Source organism: Canis lupus, chromosome 14, assembly GCF_011100685.1.
Source record: "Canis lupus familiaris isolate Mischka breed German Shepherd chromosome 14, alternate assembly UU_Cfam_GSD_1.0, whole genome shotgun sequence".
Lineage (NCBI taxonomy): Eukaryota > Metazoa > Chordata > Mammalia > Carnivora > Canidae > Canis > Canis lupus.
This window is the reverse complement of record NC_049235.1, coordinates 60,593,048-60,612,455: the sequence shown is the minus strand read 5'-3', so window position 1 is coordinate 60,612,455 and position 19,408 is coordinate 60,593,048. Positions and strand designations below refer to the sequence as shown.

The window sequence follows — 19,408 nt, the reverse complement described above, 5'->3', positions numbered from 1 at the left end:
TCTTGAGCTTCCTTTTCCGAGAACACTAAAAAGATAAAGGAGTTGGAGGTGACTGTCGCTGTGACACATCGTCAGGCCCTAAGAGGTAGAGAATCACAAGGCAACGTGGAGAGCAGAGGGAAGATGTTATCAAAGCCTAAGTGAGTCAGAGGTAGAACAGGAATGCAAAGGGAGGATCCCAGTTACATTGGGGTTTTAGGTAAACACTAGGGAATATTCAGCGTAAGTGTAACCCAAGTATTTCATGGGACGTCCTTGTCCTAAACACTACCCCAGATACGCACTTAGCACATGTACGCGTCATTATCCATGGCTTGTCTGAAACCCAGATGCACTGGGGGAAGCCTGCCCTGGAAGCCCCCGGCGGGAAAGGAGGCCGTGGGGTACCGCTTGGACGCAGCCGTGTGGCAAAAAGTGGGCTTCCAGAAGTTGCCTCTAGAAGCAGGCTGTATTTCAAAATACCTTATGTTGTCATTTTCAGTTACTTGAAAGCTAGCCTTGTCGTTGACAGAATAAACTCGTGTTTGCTTTTCCTGAGCAGGGAAATGCGCGTGTAGTCTCTCTTGACCTCCCTTGTGTGCAGCTGTCCCACGCGCTGGCCTTCACGCACCGGCAGCATGCTGTACGCGAACTGAGAGTCGCCGCTCGAATCTAAAAATCTAAAGCAAATACTTACGCCATCCTAGTCTAGGTACTCACTTCTTTTCATGTGAATCTCGAAGGAGGATTTTTATCCATTTAATCTACACAAATCCAGGAATTTGCCGATACAAGTGTTGCGCCATCACGTCGTGGCGTAGCGTTTTTTGCTGGCTAAAAATTTTGTTAGGTTAAAGAAGGAAATAATTCTCTGTAAAGGGGTAAAGTGATCTCTGCAGTAGTCAACCTGAGTCTCCCCGTTTTAGGTGCAGACAAGAATTGTCTTTGTTAGGGAAATACTGTTAGGCCTTAGGAGACGTCAGTCTGTCTTCTTTCTCGATGCCGTTTTCTCGTTCCAGCCTTCTTCCTGGAAATGTCAGGACGGGATGGCCGTGCTGCTCTGCCTACGTGATAGCCCTTCCCTAGTTACAGTCCTTCCTTAACCAGACCTTTGAATTTGTTCAGATATCAGACCACCATCGTGCAGGAGTGGCTGGATTCCTCTTCAATCCCCAGGATGACTTTTTTTTTTTAGATTTTATTAATGTATTTGAGAGAAAGAATATGAGTGGGGAGGGAGACTCCCTGCTGAGCCAGCTGCAGGTGTAGGGCTCAGTCCCAGGATCCAGAGGTCACGACCTGTGCCAAAGGCCCAGGTGCTCTTCCAGGGGGGCTCTTGATTGGTCAGTCAAGACATTCTTTTCTTTATTTTAAGGATTTCTTTAGGAAGGGGCCCAGGAATCCCTTCTGGATGCTAATGTGCAGGGAGAGATCCTACAGGAGGGGTGTGCTGATTCTGGGAACGTTTTCTCACTCTGTGCCCTTCAGAGTAAACCCGCTTTATTCAATCTTCGGTTTTTGTGATGAGAGAACTTCAATAGAGTTAGTATGGATTTCTTTGGAGGCAGGGAAACTGAGGACAGACCAGCACATGGAAGGATATATCTGTATAGTTGGAAAAGGCCTGGATCCTTGAAGACTTCATTGAGCTACTGCATTAACAGATCAGGAGCCCTCTTTTCTTGAGATACGTCCTAATAAACCCCTTTATCGTTTACTAGGCCCTTTTGAGTTGGAGCTTCATAACTTTCAACCCAGTGGACTCTAACCAGATTAAAGGAGTAAGTTAGATGGGCTCTCACTAGAATCTGCCACTCTCTGTGTCACGGGCATAGGTCCACAAAGATGGCAAGCTGAAATTTCCTTTCCTTCCGCCTCGTACACTTCGCTATTTCTCACGCATCCTTAGGAGGAAGCAAGACCTTCAGACATTCCTGGGGAAAGCAGATGCAGATCATAGTTGCTCGCAAAAGCAGCTATCCCAGAGCACCTGGTAGCTACTGGAAAAGGCCACTGTGTGACTTGGAGCTGGTCAGCATGTTTAAGGTTTCAGACAAGTACACAGTTGTCTGCTGCTAAGTCTGTCCAAATTCTTTGTGACGAATATAAAATCACTGTTTCTTCAGCATACGGAACTTTGCCATGAAATACCAGATGGTACCAAGGCACAAAGTTCTTCCTGCCTGAGAACAATATCATCTGCAAAACAGAACTACTCACACTCCGGCTCAGCAAAGAAATCCTTTGCTGGTCCTTAGGCCTCACGGAGGGTGGCCATGAACTTACTCAACAGCACGTGATCTGTGTTGGAATCCTAGGACTGTTCCCGACTCCTCACTCAGGTATGTCACCGCTAGTGTCTTTCGTCAGTGGTTAGGACGGGATGCCCACAAAAAGCGGTCGTGTGCGGTGATAGGCTCTGCCACTCTAGATTCTCTTCTACTGTAGATGAACTCACATCAGCAAATATTCTACTGAGTGGGAGTGCGGATATTTGGATGACTGGCGTTTCTGAGCAAAGAGCATGTGCTTTGCTAAGGAGAAAGTCCTATTTTGCAAATGGTAGGGTACATGGGAGGTGCACGAGTGAGAGAGGACGTGATGACTCCATTGGGGGAGGAGGAAGGAGATTTTTGGAGGTTTCATTTGGGTTACTTAGGAAGAAAGGAACTGTAGGCAGAGGGAACTGGCATGTTGAACAAGCACGATGGGGTAATGATCGCAGGGGAAGAGCTTTGACCCAGTAGTCAGGCCAGTCGGATCATGTAACAGCTTTGCTGTGTGCTGAGGGGCCTGTGTCTTGAGCTGGGTCTAGAGCATGACATGCCCAAGAAGAAACCCCGAGGTACCAGTGGTCACGAGCGTGCTAGTCAGATGTACCTGGGTCTGCCTCCGAATGACATGAACTGGACCCCTTTCTTCTCCGGGTCTTAGCTTCGTGTTTCACACAAGGAACCCACCTCATGGGGGCTTCAGAGGATCCTGGTAAAGAGGTTAGAGATGTGCTTACTACGTGGCAAGTGGTCCATTAGTATTAGCTGTCACTGCGTGTGATGTTTATTAAGGGTGGTCAAGGGGAAGCCCTGCTGTCTCAAAAGGGCGATGATCTTACCTCCCTTGACGCGGGCTACCAGATTGTAGGAAGATGGGACTAGAACCTTTGTCTTATGACAGATGCTGCATCTGACTTCGCGAGGTGGCAGGACATGTGCGGACTGCTTCCTGTTGCCTTTTTGACATAGATCATCTCCCATGTGACTTTCTTGGGAAGCCTTACTGATGTTTCTCAGATCTTAATGGAGGAGAGGGTGAATTTTGGTTGCGGTAAAACCATCTCAGAATGTCTCAAGATTTGTACGGCCATGGTCATCTCTGACCTGATTGCTTGCTGCAGACCTCTAAGGTGGTTATTTATGATAATTGTTGTATTTGTCAGGATTCTCTAGAGAAATAGAACCCATAGGATATAGATACAGAGCCGTGATATTTATTCCAATAATTGGCTCACATATTTATAGAAGCTGAGACGTCCCACCATCTTCCCTCTGCAAGTTGGAGAACTGGAAAGCTGGTATAATTCAGTCTGAGTCCAAAGGCCCAAGAACCAGGAGCTCTGATGTCCAAGGGCAAGAAAAGGTGAATGTCATAGCTCAAGAAGGAGAATTAACCTTTTATCAGATTTTTTTCTGTTTGGACTGTCAATGACTTGGATGATGCCTGCCCCTAATGGTGAGGGTGGATCTCTTTATTCAGTCTACTAAATCCAGTGCTAATCTCTTCCAGAAACACTTCCGCGGATTTACTGAGAAACAATGTTTTACCAGCTATATGGGATTTCTTAGTTCAATCCAGTGGACAGATAAAAAAAAATTATTACAATTGGTTTGCTTTTGATGAGCTTATTATTTGGGACCATTAAAGGCGTTCGTAGGCCCATCCCATCCTGAGTAGTGAGCGAAACCGATGCTGGAATGAATAAGAAGAGCTTAATGCAGATTGTTGGAGGACAATGACAAGATTTGCCAGTTTGCTCTCACCCTGTGTTCATGCTCAGAAACACGAAGCAATCCTATTGATTAGGACTTCCTCCGCCCTTGACTTGCTAGTCTTCATTCAGTTTAATATCGGACAATCAAATAAGAACATACAAGTGGGACAAGCAGCATGTAGCGGCAGGGTGGAAACCGTGGCCGTGGATTCAGGATGCCCAAGTTGGGGTCTTGGTCCTGTGACCTAACTGGTTTGGTACCTTGACCTCTAAGCCTGTTTTCTCACCCATCACATGGGACTAATAATAATACCTACTTCATTCTCTGGCAGTGAAAAACAGTAGGCAAAGACTTAAGTATTGCCTTTGGGTTCTGGTTCAGCTTCTCCTCAGTCATTCATACCACAGAACTTTGCTACGAGCTGTAGGCTGGGGTCCTGTCGTGAGTGAAGCCACACGTGTTTGGCGGGACATAGCCTGGCCCTGTCCGTCTGCCTTCAGTGGACATTGGACCATCACACACACATTTCTCAATCCCACTGCTGTCCAACTGAAATAAACTGTGAGTCATGTAAGTAATTGAAAACTTTCTAGTGGCTCTTGAAAAATAGATGAAAGTCATCTTAAACATTTACCCTATAAATGCAAAATGTTTGCAACGTATAACCAGCATCTAAGTATTACATACTGTCAGTATGTGAGTATGCTTTTTTTTTTTTTTTTTTTAATTTATTGTGCTGCGTATCTGAAATCTGGCGTGTTAGACTTGGAGCATGTGTCAACTTGGACGAGCCACATTTCTAGTGCTTGGTGGCCGGGCATGGTCACGTACGAGACAGCATACGAGTCTATTGTTAATTATCCATCTGCATCCTTCTTCAGATTGGTTTTTGTCTCTGGCTTCTACAATTGCAGAAATAGAGCCAACACGTATATCTTTTGTTTCATCGTGTATTTCTAAAACAATAGCAGTGATAACGCATTTACTGTGTGTTAAGCAGCTTTCTTCCTGTTTTACTGACAACAGCCTTATTATGTATTACTACTGTCCTTATTGTTCAGATAAGGAATAGAGATCACAAGGTTATGTTGACCGGAAGACCCTGTAAATTGTGGGGGATCCTGGAAAGTGACAACGGTGGTCTGACCCCGGAGCCTGTGCTCCTCATCACTGCTCCATTCGTTACCTATAACCTTCTCCGGGAAACAGGTGAACCTATTTTCGGATCCGTTGTGGTCGATTGAGGTCATCTTGAGGTCTTATAATCGCATGCTAGACCAGCTTTTTTGCATAGGGGCAGGTGATCATGAGAGTGGAAGATGTGGCTACACTCGTAAGGAATAGTTTCATAGCAACTGGTGTTCGTTTTTTCCTTCACTTAAAAAAAAATCGAGCCCTTTCTATGAGCTAAAAATCATGTTCTTATCCAGGTACAGATTTTATTCTAGTGGGGGGACTTAAGTAAAACACACACACCATGTGTGACATGTCAGATGGTGATAAACACCTGTTACTGAGGTGGGGCGGGGGGAGGAGTGACATAGGGAAACAGTGGTGTGGTGATTAGAAAGAGCATAGGCTTCAGATCCGGATACTGGTTTAGATGGGTCACCTGACGCCCAGCAGGTGGGAGGTCGGGCAAGGTGCTTAACTTCTTTGAGCTTCATTTCGTCAATTATAAAGTGGGGGTCACACTGATCTCTAGCAGACTAAGGAAAGAGTCGGCGGACGTGTATGGAAGGTGCTAAGGATGGGGCCGCGAGGAAATGGCTAGAATGGGAGGACTGAGCATTCCTGGTTCGGGGGTTCCGCAGCAGGTGCGCCCCCGCCCCTCCCATAAGGCAGGTCATTCTGCTGCGGCCGGAACGTGAGTGGGAGGCCGTGGGGCGCACACGAGTGGTGGCTCGGTGGCCCAGGGGGCCTCGCCTGGCGCCCCATGTGGGGCGGGACCGTGCCCCCCGGGCCTCAGCGGCACGCGTGGACTGCAGAAGGGCCTCGTCGTAGGAGTCACATCCGAGCGTTGGCCTTCAGCCGCAGGGTGACCTGGCAGGGGGTGGGCGTAGCGCGGGCGCCGAGTCTCGGGGATTTGGATCTGTTAGGATGTGGTTTGGTCCCAGACACTAACGAGCTCCCTTACGATGATCTCTCCACACAGGCTTATTTCTGTTTTCAGGTGAAGGAAGTTGAGGGGTGGGCGCTCCAGGGTTGGAGGGGCTGCTCCGCCTTGAAAAGCGCATCAGGCTCCGTCTTCACCCGTCGTCGCGGGCCCACCTGCCAGGTGCGGCCAACCCTCAAATTCCAGCTGCTAGAAGAGGGAGGAGGTCAGTCGGGGCAGGCAGCTGCCTTGCAGGGTCTCCCGCCAGTCACGGACCCTGTTGCTCACAAGCCCTAGGCCTTCCCTTGGAAGTGCCACGTCGCTGTCGCTCGTGGTCGTACACATTCATGCGTGGGTGGCAGCTGCCGATGGCAGCGCTCGGGGGGTTCCCGCGAGTGCGACCTGGTCACGGCCCCGTTGTTAGGCCCTGGTGGGCAACCCGGAGGGTCTGTTCGCACAGAGACCTGGAAGGCGCCGGGTAATCTGCTCCGGTGGTTGCGGGGGGACCTTTCCAGTGGTGCCCAGGAGGGAACATGGAAGGAGCACCTGTCCTTCGCCTTTCCTTAGGAGTGTCTCTCCCTGCGCGTCGTTAACACGCACAAGAGCCGTGCCTGTGCACGTCGGAGGCCACCTGTGCCTTCTGCTCCCTGGAAAGACGTTTGTGAGAATCGCTTTGAGGTCCAGGCCGTCCTCCACCCCGTCCTGGGGGGCCTGAACCTGCCGGCCCCTCTGCGTAGGGCACGTCACGCAGCGCCTGCCCGAGGGCTGGGACTCTGGATGCAGGGCACAGCCGTGCTCGCCGGCTCCCGGGCTCCCGACTGTCCTCGGGCTGGTCTCCTGCTGTAGTCGAGGTACGGCTGGGAGTCTTCAGTTGGTCATGACTTAGAAGAAAAAGGCTAGACTCTAATTTGAACATGGGAGAAAAAAAAAAACACCTAAGAAACATAAAACATCCCTGGACTTGGGGAATTGTCTTTCCTGCGGCAGTTATCACGGATAAATCACCGCTGGCAGCCAGGATTCATAGGCCCGAGCTTTCACTGTCGGTGTTGGAGCTGTGGTGTTTATGAGGCTGATCACTTGGCTGTATTTAGATATTTGCAAAGATATTTATGTTCTAGTTTCTGCAATTTAGTTTCATATAAAAAGCTCTCTAAAAATTCCCATTGGGTAATTTTCGCATTAGAATTTTCTCTGTATTAGAGAAATGGTGTGCATTCACCCATAAACACGCTAGCGCGGAGGCGACGTGTGGGCAAAGCTGGGACAGGGGATGAATCTTAACAAAGCTGCCCCAGAGAGCATTGAGTGGTAAACCGTGTCACACTGGACGTGCCCACGTCTAGAGTCGCCACAGCTCCCGTTTCTCTCCTTCATCCTGAACTGAGGGCTTCCTGTAATGGCCCAGGTGAAGACCGCGGGCACCACGCGATGGCAGCGCATGAAGCTAGGAGAGTTCCTTGGCCATTGGGTGAAGGGACCAGTGTCCTAAAACATACTGAGCAACTGGAACAGTCGGCCAAGTGTAGCAGGATGGAATGTGGCTTCATGGGACACGTGCAGGGGTATTTTGGAAATTTCTGTTGAGCACGATGGGAGTCCATTGACACGACTGCCGAGAAGAGTCGATTTGTCTCTGGTTGGGGTCAGTAGTGCCTGGGAAGTGGGACGTGGCCCACCGTTGGGAGAATCGGGACCCGTCCACACAGCACGCTTGCCGGAGGGACGCCACTGTCAGGCCATCGTGACCTACGACGTCCACACGGTGTGAGCTCAGCTGTCAGCGCGCGTCTGTGTACTTACGCGGAGCTGAGTCTTACCAACAATGGAGTGTTTGGTCCACGAACATGGGAGCGTGTGCCCCTGGGGTTGTCGGGGGACTGCGGCTCGCGGTGGGAGGGAGACGGCTCGCGGCCAGGCCTGCGCCTGCCCTCCGGCTCCTGGAAGTAAGGAGTGTTCTGTCTTAGCGGTAGGACCAGGACGGTGCGAAAGTCGCAGGGGAGACGCATTTCCATTCTGGACGATGAGGACAGGCTTCGCGGCAAGGTGATGGAGGCGTGTGCAGGCCTGAGAGATGCCCTCCCTGGGATTTCGTGAAGATTTTTATTTTTTTTAAAGATTTTATTTATTTATTCATGAGAGACACAGAGAGAGAGGCAGAGACACAGGCAGAGGGAGAAGCAGCCTCCATGCAGGGAGCCCGACGTGGGACTCGATCCGGGGTCTCCAGGATGACGCCCCGGGCTGCAGGCGGCGCTAAACCACTGAGCCACCCGGGCTGCCCGGGATTTCGTGAAGATTAATGCCTTGATCAGAAAATCGAACGCGATCACTACTCTGGTTCTGTTCTGTTGTCGAAGTTTTTCTGAATCTCTCAACAATGAAATGTCAGAAAACAAAACAAAACAAAAAAAAAACAAACACAGTGGAGGACGGTCACGATCAGATCCTCCACATGGAAGAGGGATGGAAAGGCCCGTTGGTCTGTTCGGTCTCCCGGCAGGATGATCGGATCTGAGGTCTGTGCAACGGATCATGACCGTTCCGAGTCAAACACGTGCAACGTCGCCACCATGACTTAGATCTAAATTAGAATTTTGGTGAAGAGTCCTGGGATTTGAGATCTCAGATGAATATAGCAGGATACGGTGAAAAATCTCTTCCACTTATTTTCCATCTGCCCATTGCCCGCAGCCATCCTCCCCCCAGTCTCCATCTGCGTAGGGAAGCAGATTCACATCCATGTTCTAATTTTGCCCTTTTTCAACGGGAGTGGTGGCTTATTTTTACATACTGTTCTACAACTAGCTTCCTTCCCCCCAGAGATCTTAAAGATCTTTTCACATCGTACCTAAGAGAACGTCTCCGTTCTCTTTATGGAGCTAATAGTGCTGCCGCTGTGTGGGCGTGGTCCTCGTTGGCCCCTATTTACGGAAACCGAGGCTGTTGGCTTCTCTTTTTCCTCTTTGCCCCCTGCCCTCGGCCGAGGCGTGGGGGACGACTAGCTGCCCCTGGAGCGGCGCCGAGATCGGCCAGGATGGACTGCGGTGTAGACTCCAGCCTTGCCCTGTGACTTGCAAGCCGTCCGGAGACTCCAGAATTCCCCGGCTGCCGGTGCGGGCGTCGGGGCGGGACGGGACCCCTGGTGCCTCCTGCTGCGCCGTCCTCCCGGCACCCTTGCTCCGTCACGTGGCCTCGGTCTGCATTTTGCTTATTATGAACGAAGTCAGGCTGCTCGCCCCGCGGAAGGCTCCTTCTCTGCGTCTGAGCTGTGCCTTCGCCCACGGACTTCCTCTCTGGTTCTTACCCGCGTCTGGGGGCCGTGTGCGCACCCGGGCTCTTTCCCGCGGGAGTCACGCGCGTGCTTCTTCCTCGCTAGTCTTTGTCTGATGGTCTTGCATGTGCGGTTTCTGCTGCGCGGAATTTAATGTTTGAATCTATGAGCTGAGGCTTGGGGTTCATGGTTCCAAGGGTCTCTGACGTGCCCACGTCTAGAGGAATTGAGGCTTCGTGCACCTGGACGGCTTCATCGTCTTACAGTCGACGTGACTTAGACCCTCTCCTATGACAGCCTATGTGATGCTGCAGGTTGTTTTCCGCTTGGCAACCCGGTGGCTTCAGCACCATTGACGAGACCTCCTTTCCCAGCGGCGTGAGGTGCTGTGAAGGTCTTTCCTGGTGCGTCTCTGAGCACATCTGGATCTGGTTCTAGCCTCTCTGCTGGTGGACGATGTGGTTTATTTTGATGATGCAAATAGACTCTAGGGAGCTCTGGGTTCTAACAGCTCTCCCCACTGCTGGGTGTTAGATCTAGTTTTTTCTCTCTCTGTTTTGTGGACACGTGACCTCTCTGTACTTATAAAACAAAGTTGACTTTGACGTATCACTGTGGTGTTGGCCGTCGTTTTAGATCGCGGAGGTAACCACCGTCACCGTCGCTCACAGGAGCGTTGAAGCCTGGTACTCAGCCGGGCGCCTCTGGCACCGTCGTGAACTGTTCTGACGTTGTTGGGGCTTCCGAGAAAACCGCTCAGCTCTCCTTTCCTGGGTTTGGTATCCGTGAAATTTCCAGGCCAGAACCCCCAGAAAGTCACTCCTTGGCACACTGTAAAGGATAAGATGCATCTGGTAAGGGAAGATGGAAGTTTCTAGTTTTTGAGGCTTATTTCCTCTTTCTTAAATCCAAAGAGGGAGCTGGGGCCAAAGCTCGTGAGGGCCTGGGCAGTCGGGCGAGGCCTTGCTGCAGCCCCTGCAGCTCGGGGCCCGGCGGCCGGCGTGTCCCCCGCGAGGGCTGCCCGGTGCCAGCTGGGCCTGGAGCCGTGCGGCCCGAGGTCGCCCTCCAAGGCGGGGGAAGGAGCCGGCTGGTGCTCGGGCAGGGGCCCCGCGTCCCGGGTGGGCCTGCCCCCGCGGACGGCCTGCCGCTGCGCCCTGCACCAGCCACCCCTCCTCTGTTGGACGCGCTGGTCTCTCCTGCTGGAGGGACGCTGCGACAAGCCTGTCCCACCGACGAACCCGGGGGCCCGAGCTGGCCGCGGCCCACCTGCCAGCACGGAAAGCACGCCTGGGCCGCGTTGTCCCCTGGCCGGGGAGGTCCCGGCTGCTGTGCCCGCCGCGGTGGGCCCAGGCCCGCGCTGGCCTCCGCCTCCACCGTCCTGAGCTCCCCGATCTCCCGCAGGGGCTCTCGTGGCCCCGGGCCCGAGGCGGCCGCCAGCGAGCAGGTGGTGCTGGGTGGCCGGCGCCCCGGGAGGCGGGGGTGGTGGCCCGGCCGCTGCCTTGGCTCTGGGCTCCCCGACCGTTGTCCCCCGCAAGCACGGAGGAGGGTGCCGGGGAGCAGGACGCCCGTGTCTCCCGGCTGCTCCGTCCTGGCGCCCTGCCTCCTGTGCCCCCTCGGCTGCGGCAGCCGTGGATCACCCACCAGCACACCCGCCCCTGCTCTCTCGGGGACGGCGGGCCGTGTCCACAACGGTCCGCTTCTCACCGCAGTTCTGGGCTTGACCCGTTTCTGCGGAGACCAGGCCGTGAAGTGTGTGTTGGGTCGCGACATCGGGATCCCAGAGTGTCAGGAAGAGCCGGAGACACTTGGGCGTTGAGCCGCAGCATGAGTAGTGGGGCTTTCAGCGTTTTTTTTTCTCTACCATAAAGCTAACTGTAGGCGTGAAATGGACTTGGGGCCATCAGGATGCTTTAGAACCGATGCTTTTCTCCGCGCGCAGTGTTGCAGCTCACGCCCTCTCTGTCTTACAGCTCAACAAGCAACAGCTGCAGCTGCTGAAAGACCGCTTCCAGGCCTTCCTCCACGGAGAGACCCAGATTGTGGCCGACGAGGCATTCTGCAACGCCGTGCGCAGTTACTACGAGGTAGGGCCGAGGAGCTCCGGTGCCCAGGGCTCCATCCTCCCCTAACAAGTCCCTGACCCTTCCCGTCCCCGGGAACTCCCCGGGAAGGCCGCGCGTTCGCAGCCTTTGCAGTTTGAAACTCTAATTCCACAGCCCGGTTTCCAGAGATAAACAGAACTGGAGATCAGTCACTTTTGAGGAGAAGCAAAATGTCGGGGAGACTCTCCTGGGGATGGCTGGTTGAGCTGAGAGGCGCCGGCTTTGGGTCCGCGCGTCTACGTGACCGTTTTTAACCAGGACGTCAGCAGTTGTGCCCTCGGGTTCCCCACGCTCTGTCCCGAGGGCTGGTCCCGGCTCCTCGCGGGATGAGTTGAATTCTGTTTCCGTCCTGGAGGAAGCATCCTGCCAGCTCCTTGCTGTGTTCTGGTTTCCTGGTGGTTCGTCAGGAGTTCGGATCACCCCCGAGCCCCGCGTCCCAAACTTGGTCGTTCACGGCCTCGGCGAGTTGCCCAGACTTCCCTTTTCATTCTGGGCGTTTCAGAGGCGCTGGGGCAACGCATTCCTTTGTGTCGGGCCGATGGTCGAGGTCTTTACCCGCAGGAGCGGGACGTGCCAACTCGTTAGACGCGTAGAAGGGCGATGTGGATGCAGAAGGTCAGAACCTGCCGACACGGGGGATCTCTTTGCGTGAATTACCAATTGCGTGATTGACGTGAGTCTCATGACAACAGGGACCTTGTCGGCCTGGATCTTGACTCAAAGTACCTTCGGCAGGAGACCTCACCAGGCTTGAGGATAGTATTTTTAGTATTTTATTGCCCCTAAAGTCAGTCTTGCAAGGTGAATTCTTGCCCCGGATCTTACCAGATGAAATACAAGGGCCTGTGCTAGTGTCAGATAATGTAAGAGGGGCCAGAAACCTGTGTTCAGGGTGAAGGAAATGTGGTTCAGGAAAGTAATTTGTGTAAAAAGATGTCATTTTATTTATTTTATTTTTTTAAAGATTTTATTTATTTATTCATAGAAAGAGAGAGAGAGAGAGAGAGAGGCAGAGGGAGAAGCAGGCTCCATGCAGGGAGCCCGAAGCGGGACTCGATCTCAGGTCTCCAAGATCACACCCCAGGCTGCAGGTGATGCCAAACCGCTGTGCCACCAGGGCTGCCCGAAAGATGTCATTTTAAAAATAGCCCATTTTTGGTTCGGGTGGATGTACCGCGGCCCCTGGGCACACTCACATTAGGGAATTGAAACCGTGTAAGGGGAATGTGTGGGGGCTTGCAGTACTCTGTCTTCCATTTGTGTGTGAGCCTAAAATTATCCAAAATAAGTATATTCTAAAATAATAAGCATATTAAAACCCACAACGTGGGGCGACTCAGTCCGTTAAACGTTGGACTCTGGATGTTTGGCTCAGCTCGTGATCTCCAGGTCCTGAGATCAAGCTCCGCGCTGGGCATGGAGCCTGCTTTAAGACTCTCTCCCTCTCCCCATCCTCCTCGTCCGCGTGTGCTCGTGCTTCCTCTAAAACCACACGTAAAACGTAAAACCCAACGTGACACGGCCACGCTTTCACAGAAGGCACACGTAAGCCGTGCCGGGGTGAAAACGCTGTGACCGTAACGAGCGTCCCCTTGGCATCGCACGTGGGGATCGCGTCCTCCTCTGCGTGCCGGACGGGGAAAGGTGGATAAACTGAGGCTCTCTGGTCTGGAACATAATGCGTGTAGGTCATTAGAAGGAGCAGGGGAGGCCGAACCTGGAGACGGGTTGGGTGGTGTTGCGTCCGGGAGGTGATCCCGGTGCAGCGGCAGGGCAGGGCGGGCTGGCGAGGACAGGTCCTGGAGCTCTGCCCTGGACGGTGACTGAGCATTTCAGGATCTGCGTCACCAGGACTCAGACTGTGTCCGCCCCGTAGGTGGCCAAGCGATGAGATGATGGTTTGCTGGGAGGACTAGGGAGAGTGGTGAGAAGTGGAGCGGCGGGCGGGCTGCCGGCCGAGGGTTTTCCAGTCTTCCCAGCGACTGTGTCCACCCTGTCGCTGCGCAGCCCCCGGCACCGTGTTACGGTCGGTGACCGTTAGTAACGTGTTCGTGGAGACCACGCTCCTGATTTACATTTGGGAGTCACTGCCCTCGGTTGGTGCTTGAGCTCTTGAATAAGGACATTTTGTGGATGGATGTGGGGGGAAACATTTGCTTCTCCATTTTTTTTTTCCTCCCGAGTCTTTTCCATTTATGGATCATAGTTTTCTATGCTTTGCGATGACCGTGCAGCGCAGGTGGTCCGTCTTGACTTTACGTGGTGTGTTTTATGGCTTAGTAAATACCTGAGTTTTTTCTTCCAGCGTCTCTGGTAGAGAGTTCAGATTTTACCCCCAACTTGCAGAGGCAGGAACTAATGCTCACAGGTGTGGAATGACTCGCCTGGTGCTATGTATTTGGTAAGCGTCTGAATTAAATTTGAATCTAGATTTTTTCAGACTCATCCTGATAAAGTGGTTTCACGGCTGCCTTCTTGAACGCACCAGTGTCAGGTGGTGTGCCCGGAGCACGCCGAAAAATATTTTCATTCCGTAGAATCAGCCTTTTAAACAGACTCCTCAATTTCATTCCTAAAATAAGAATTAGAATCTACACGGCTGATTAATAGCAGAGCTGAAAAAAATCTCTTTCCGCTAAAGCTTTTTGAAAAGTAGATTCTTGGGTTCCACTCAAGCCTGAGTCAGAATTCCTGAGGATGGAGCATCCGAATTTTGAACTTTTAGTCTCGGTGACTTCAAATCACCCTGTTTTGCAAAACATGTGGAACTAGATGTTATAATTACTGGAAAAGGTTTCCCCGAAGGAGCTACTGCGTGCCCCACCGCGTAGCAAAACATGCGTTCAGCAAATACTGGCTAAGTGAATGAGGATCGAAGCGCTCGTTTCTCTATGTAGAAATGGTGTATTTTGTTCATTCCTCTCCCCCCCACACACATCTTTTTTCTAAAAGTATTTTTCTGAAAGTATGGGATCTGTTTTGCTGTAACTGTTCTCATTCATGGTTTGCTTCTTCAGGGATTCCCAGCACGGTTGAGCTTCTGTGTTCTTGCTGGTTTAGAATCTGTGGTCCTGTGGTCTATCTTCTTACGTCCTTTGTTGGATATTTTGCTGGTAGCTAAATACGACTGTTTTCAACTGTTAATCATCTTATCAGTGGCAGCATTCTCATGCATTAAGTTTTGTAGCTTTTAGCTGTGGTGTCTGTCATTACCGTTAGAAATGGCCACAAAGAAACCTAGTAAGTGTGTATTACCAATAAAACAGTGTATCTTCGTGCTCTAGGAACACAAGTTCTCCCAAAGTCTGTAGGCTACTGATTTTTTTTAGCTTTTTAAGATTTTTTTTAGCTTTTTTAGCATTTAGCTAATATCATAAATGCTATTTTAATGATTTTATGACGTCTTTTCCAGCTCGATTGTATGTCTATTTTCTAAAGACAATTAAGAGTTACCTGGGTGTTCTTAATGGGTTTAACTTCAGATATTTGTTTTATGTCACTTTATCACTTGGGATCTCCATTATAGGACTTTAAAATTTTTTTTTTATTTATTCATTCATGAGAAACACAGAGAGAGGCAGAGACACAGGCAGAGGGAGAAGCAGGCTCCATGCCACGAGCCTGATGTGGGACTCGATCCCAGGACCCCAAGGTCACAGCCTGGGCCAAAGGCAAGCACCCAACCGCTGAGCCACCTGGGGATCCCCCTCCATTATAGGACTTAAAATACACTTTTCCTCTACGTTATTTGACTTAAAACATCTCTTCAAGGTACATTCGCTACCCTAAAAGGTAATTTCTTTCAACCAGATCAGGACAGGATTGGATTCTGGTAGTATGTGATGCCCTGTCCGGGGTGCGTTCACGTGCCTTTGTTTTAATAAGTACTTAGTGAGCACTATTCAGTATGATGTGTGTATTGTGACGGTAACAGTTTTTATTTGACAACGTAATCTTTATCGCATGCATTTTTTTAAGATATCATAAATTTGGCTTTAATGTCGGCCTGTAACGTACTAAGAATAAGAAGTCTGTTTTTGGTGAAATTTTACCAATCTTCGTCCCCATAAAGTCCAGCATAATCAGAAAAAAGGTGGACCCGAAGTCTAAACCGCCTAAGAAGGCAGCCACCATGGTACAGAGGGACCCGAATAGGGAAGGAAGTGGTAGGTAACATAGGTAGCTACCCAGTAAAAGTCAGCACCTGGAACCCTGACGGTGTTACGGCTGCTAAGTGGTTGTTAGATTCTGCTGTACTTTATTTGTATTGAAAATTTTTTCCTCCAGGAAAAAAATGTGTGTGTGTGTGTGTGTGTTAACAACCCCATAAGTAACTTCCTATCTGGAGGAAGACATGAAGTGGGCATGAATTCTACAAGTATTTGGCTTTTTCCTGGCTCTCTAGATGCATCACACACACGTTTTAGTTGAGGCAACTTCAGCTGATTCTGGGAATGGGGGAAACATCGGTCTTATTGCAACGTGATACTTTCCAACGTGTTCTTCCCCTCGGGTATCTGCTTGTTTCACAGAAATGAAGTGGACTTTTAAAAATGTAAACAAAGACAGTGTGATTCATAACAGATACCTGGGAAAGTAAATGTCCTTTCTCAGATTTCCAAAAGAATATGCAGATGTTTACTAGTTGCTTTTCAGCATAACAAACATTCAAGTTCTGTTAGCATGCAAAAAAAAAGTTGGAGTTTTTTCTTTTTTCTGGCTTTTGTTTTGTTTTGGTGGGTTGGCTTTGTTCACAGCTTTTCAGAGAAGGTGTGATTTTCTTATTTCAATTGTTTATGTTCTCTTCTGGTTTTGACAGATGGATGAGGGCTGCAGGGGTGTTTGGTGTTTAAGAAATTGCCAAAAATGTATTGACATTAGTCTCTCTCCACCATCACCACCACCATTTGCTTTTCAGATTTTCTACTTGTTAATAAGACAGAATGAGGGACGCCTGGGTGGCTCAGCGATTGAGCCTCTGCCTTCGGCCCAGGGCGTGACCCCGGGGTCCTGGGATCGAGTCCCGCATCGGGGTCCCCGCAGGGAGCCTCCTCTTCCCTCTGCCTGTGTCTCTGCCTCTCTCTCTCTGTGTCTCATGGATAAATAAATAAAGTTCTTTTTTTTAAAAGGCATAATAAGAATTATTTCACTAAACTGAGCTTTTTTCAGTGTTTCTCAAATTTCATATAAATTGAAAAATTTCATCTCAAAATACATTGAACTCTAATTTTGACCCTTTCATTGCATACTGTAATTTAAAAAAAACATTTTTGAATTCTGGGACTCAGGAAATTTCTACTTTATTAAAGAACACTTTTAAGTAGAATATTGTTAGGGAATTAAATAACGAAGGAAATTTGCTATCCTAAAACTGTTAGAGAAAATACAATATTTTAAAAAGAGGAAAACAAATATCACCTTTGATTCCACAACCTGTAACTCCTTTTAACAGTTTAGTATTGCTCTTTAGCACATGTGAAATTGAAATTATTTGAATTTTTAAAAATACTGTGTCATGAACATTCTGTAACAGCAAATGTCCTCCATAATCATGGCTTTGAATAGCTGCACGATAGACTATTAATTTAAAAAAAAAAAAAACCGACTCTAATTCTGTTTAATTTCCTTCTTGTTAGACATTTAAACTTTTCCATTTTTAGCTACAAAAATGCTGACATGGTCATTCATGCTCCTTTACTTCTGCATGTGCATTACCAGCTGACCTGAAATGAGCACTATTTACTTTTTTTTTTTTTCTTTTTTTCTTTTTCTTTTTTTTTTTACTGTTTACTCTTTATACGGGTCACTAAACCGCCCTCAGCAAAGGCACTAATGTTTATGGTACTAAAACTCGGAGAGTGCCATTTTTTCCCTCCACACTGGTGTTAATGTAAAATAAATGCCAACTCTTAGGGTCACTGGCTTCTAGTTGTAGGGAAGCTTAACACTCCGTACTGGTCATTCCTGGTTCTTTGTGAGTTACCTGTTCATATGCTTTGCCCATGTCTCCATCTGAAAGTTCCTTGAAACTATGGTTTATAGGCCTACCTGGGTGGCTCAGGTGGTTAAGCATCAGGTCACGGGTTCCTCCTCTGCACGCGGCCTCTTGCTCAGCAAGGAGTCTACTTGGGATTCCTTCCCTCCCCGGCTCCATCTCATGCACGCTCACGTGCGCACGCTCTCAAAGATCCTAAAAAATATATATATACTGATTTATACGTGTTCTTTATACACCAAGACGACTACTAACCCTTTTCTGTGCGGTGGTTCCTCCACTTCCTGGTCTGGTGGATTGAAAGACATGTTCACACCCCAGATAGGGGCTGCACCCCGTTCTGTGTGCTTTGAATTCTCTGGTTCAGAAACCATGGGTGGCGGCGCTTCCCCCTGGCGCTTCCACTCGCCTCCACCTTCCAGCGCCCACCCGTCTTGCGTTGGTGGCCCTGTGAGTAGAGAGCCGATGGTTGGTGCAAGTCCTGTCCTAGCTGTGGACCTGCTGCTTCATCCGCTGGAGGCGGGAGAGAATCTCAGACTCCTTGTAATTGCACGAGTCTCTGAACGGTAGTTCGTGTCTTGCGACTCCTCCTTCCTTTGTCCTGTATGGTCTCGCGTCTCACCCAAGATGGAAGGAACAAAGGAGCATGGCTTGATGCTGTAGTAATAGGAGGAATTTCTGGGCTGCGGTTTTGGATGTTTATACACACCTATTAAAACTGTGTCGGACCCCAGGGAGCTTCATTCAGCCTCTTCTCCCACGGGAATTAGGGAGGGATCTGTTCCAGCTTCCTGGGACCGGCAGTCAGTGCTGCATCCTTCCTTTTACCTTTTGCTTTCCTGGATATTTTACCCCAAATCAAAGTATGTGCTTAAAAATTAAGTGCAGGGGCGTCCGGCCGGCTCAGTCAGCAGCAGAGCACGTGACCCGTAATCTCGGGGTTGTGAGTTCAAGCCCCACGCTGGGTGCAGAGCTTCCTTCTAGAGGGTTCACCTCAAGGGTCGACCTACTGTGATGGTCCAGGCAGGGGTGACAGTGACATCAGGCCTGGAACGAGAGCCCTGGAGATAAAGACCCGCGGAACGATGGGGATATATTTGGTGGTTAGAGATGAGCCTCTGGCCTTGATTGTGTTGACCTCAGTGATAAAATTCGACCTTGTGTTGACCTCAGTGATAAAATTCAGTTACTCATAATCAAAGAAAAGCAGTCGCTTAATATTTGATTTTTCAAATCTGAGAACCTTTTCATGGACTTTTAATTACTCTTTTTTAGAATTGACATGCACAACCCGAGTGTTACTTTCTCTTGCGTGTGCCAACTCCACGGAGAGAGGCTGAGAGGTCCACATTCACATATTTTGATGAAAATTTCTTTATCCTTTTACTTTGGGATAGAAAGATTTACTTTTCCTATTCCGAGGGATGTTTGACCCATCAAAATTTTTCAAGGTTTGAAATACCGCCCTGGAAAGGGCCTAGTTTTTCACAGTGCATTGGTGATTGCTGAGTAAGCCAAGACCGGCAGCCTGGGGCGGGAGGGTCTGAAACGAGGTCAGCACACCCGGAGATGAAATCGTAGCCGGGAATGCGGGCCGAGGTTTTGAATTTGCATCGAGCTCTGCAGATCACATCGGGTCTGTCATTTTCGGTGTCTGTGGTCTCATTTCACATCACGTTTTCTTGGGTCGGAAGGCTGGCACTTGCAGGTGGGCGTCTGCAGGAGTGTAGCAGACGTGTGGTCGCGGCCGGGGCTCCCGTTGCTGTTTGGGGCAGAGGCGGCGCTGCCCGTCGCTGTGTTTGCGGGGTTGGCCTCCTGCCTGACGGCGTCCCTTTGGGGTGAGGGAGGCTCCGGACTTTCTTGCTGGCCGGCAGCTGAGGGAGTCACCTGGAGTGTTTTCCTCCTCTTCACCTGATCTGGGAAGGACCTGGTGGGTTTTCCGGACCCCCACGCGGCGGCCGAGGCGGGGGTGCG

General features: G+C 50.1%; 1 protein-coding gene across 25 annotated transcripts in view; it reads left to right on the top strand.

Moving 5' to 3' along the window:
- The window catches only part of CADPS2 (calcium dependent secretion activator 2), a 452,803-nt gene that overhangs the window by 84,544 nt on the left and 348,851 nt on the right, over positions 1-19,408 (top strand). For all 25 annotated transcript variants that reach the window (XR_005369828.1, XM_038557504.1, XM_038557491.1 and 22 more), the window contains exon 2: positions 11,308-11,421. Coding sequence is in view for 23 of the 25 variants with exons in the window: in XM_038557504.1 (XP_038413432.1) it covers positions 11,308-11,421 (114 nt within the window). In the remaining 2 variants the exon portion in view is untranslated. The remainder of the gene's footprint in view (positions 1-11,307; positions 11,422-19,408) is intronic.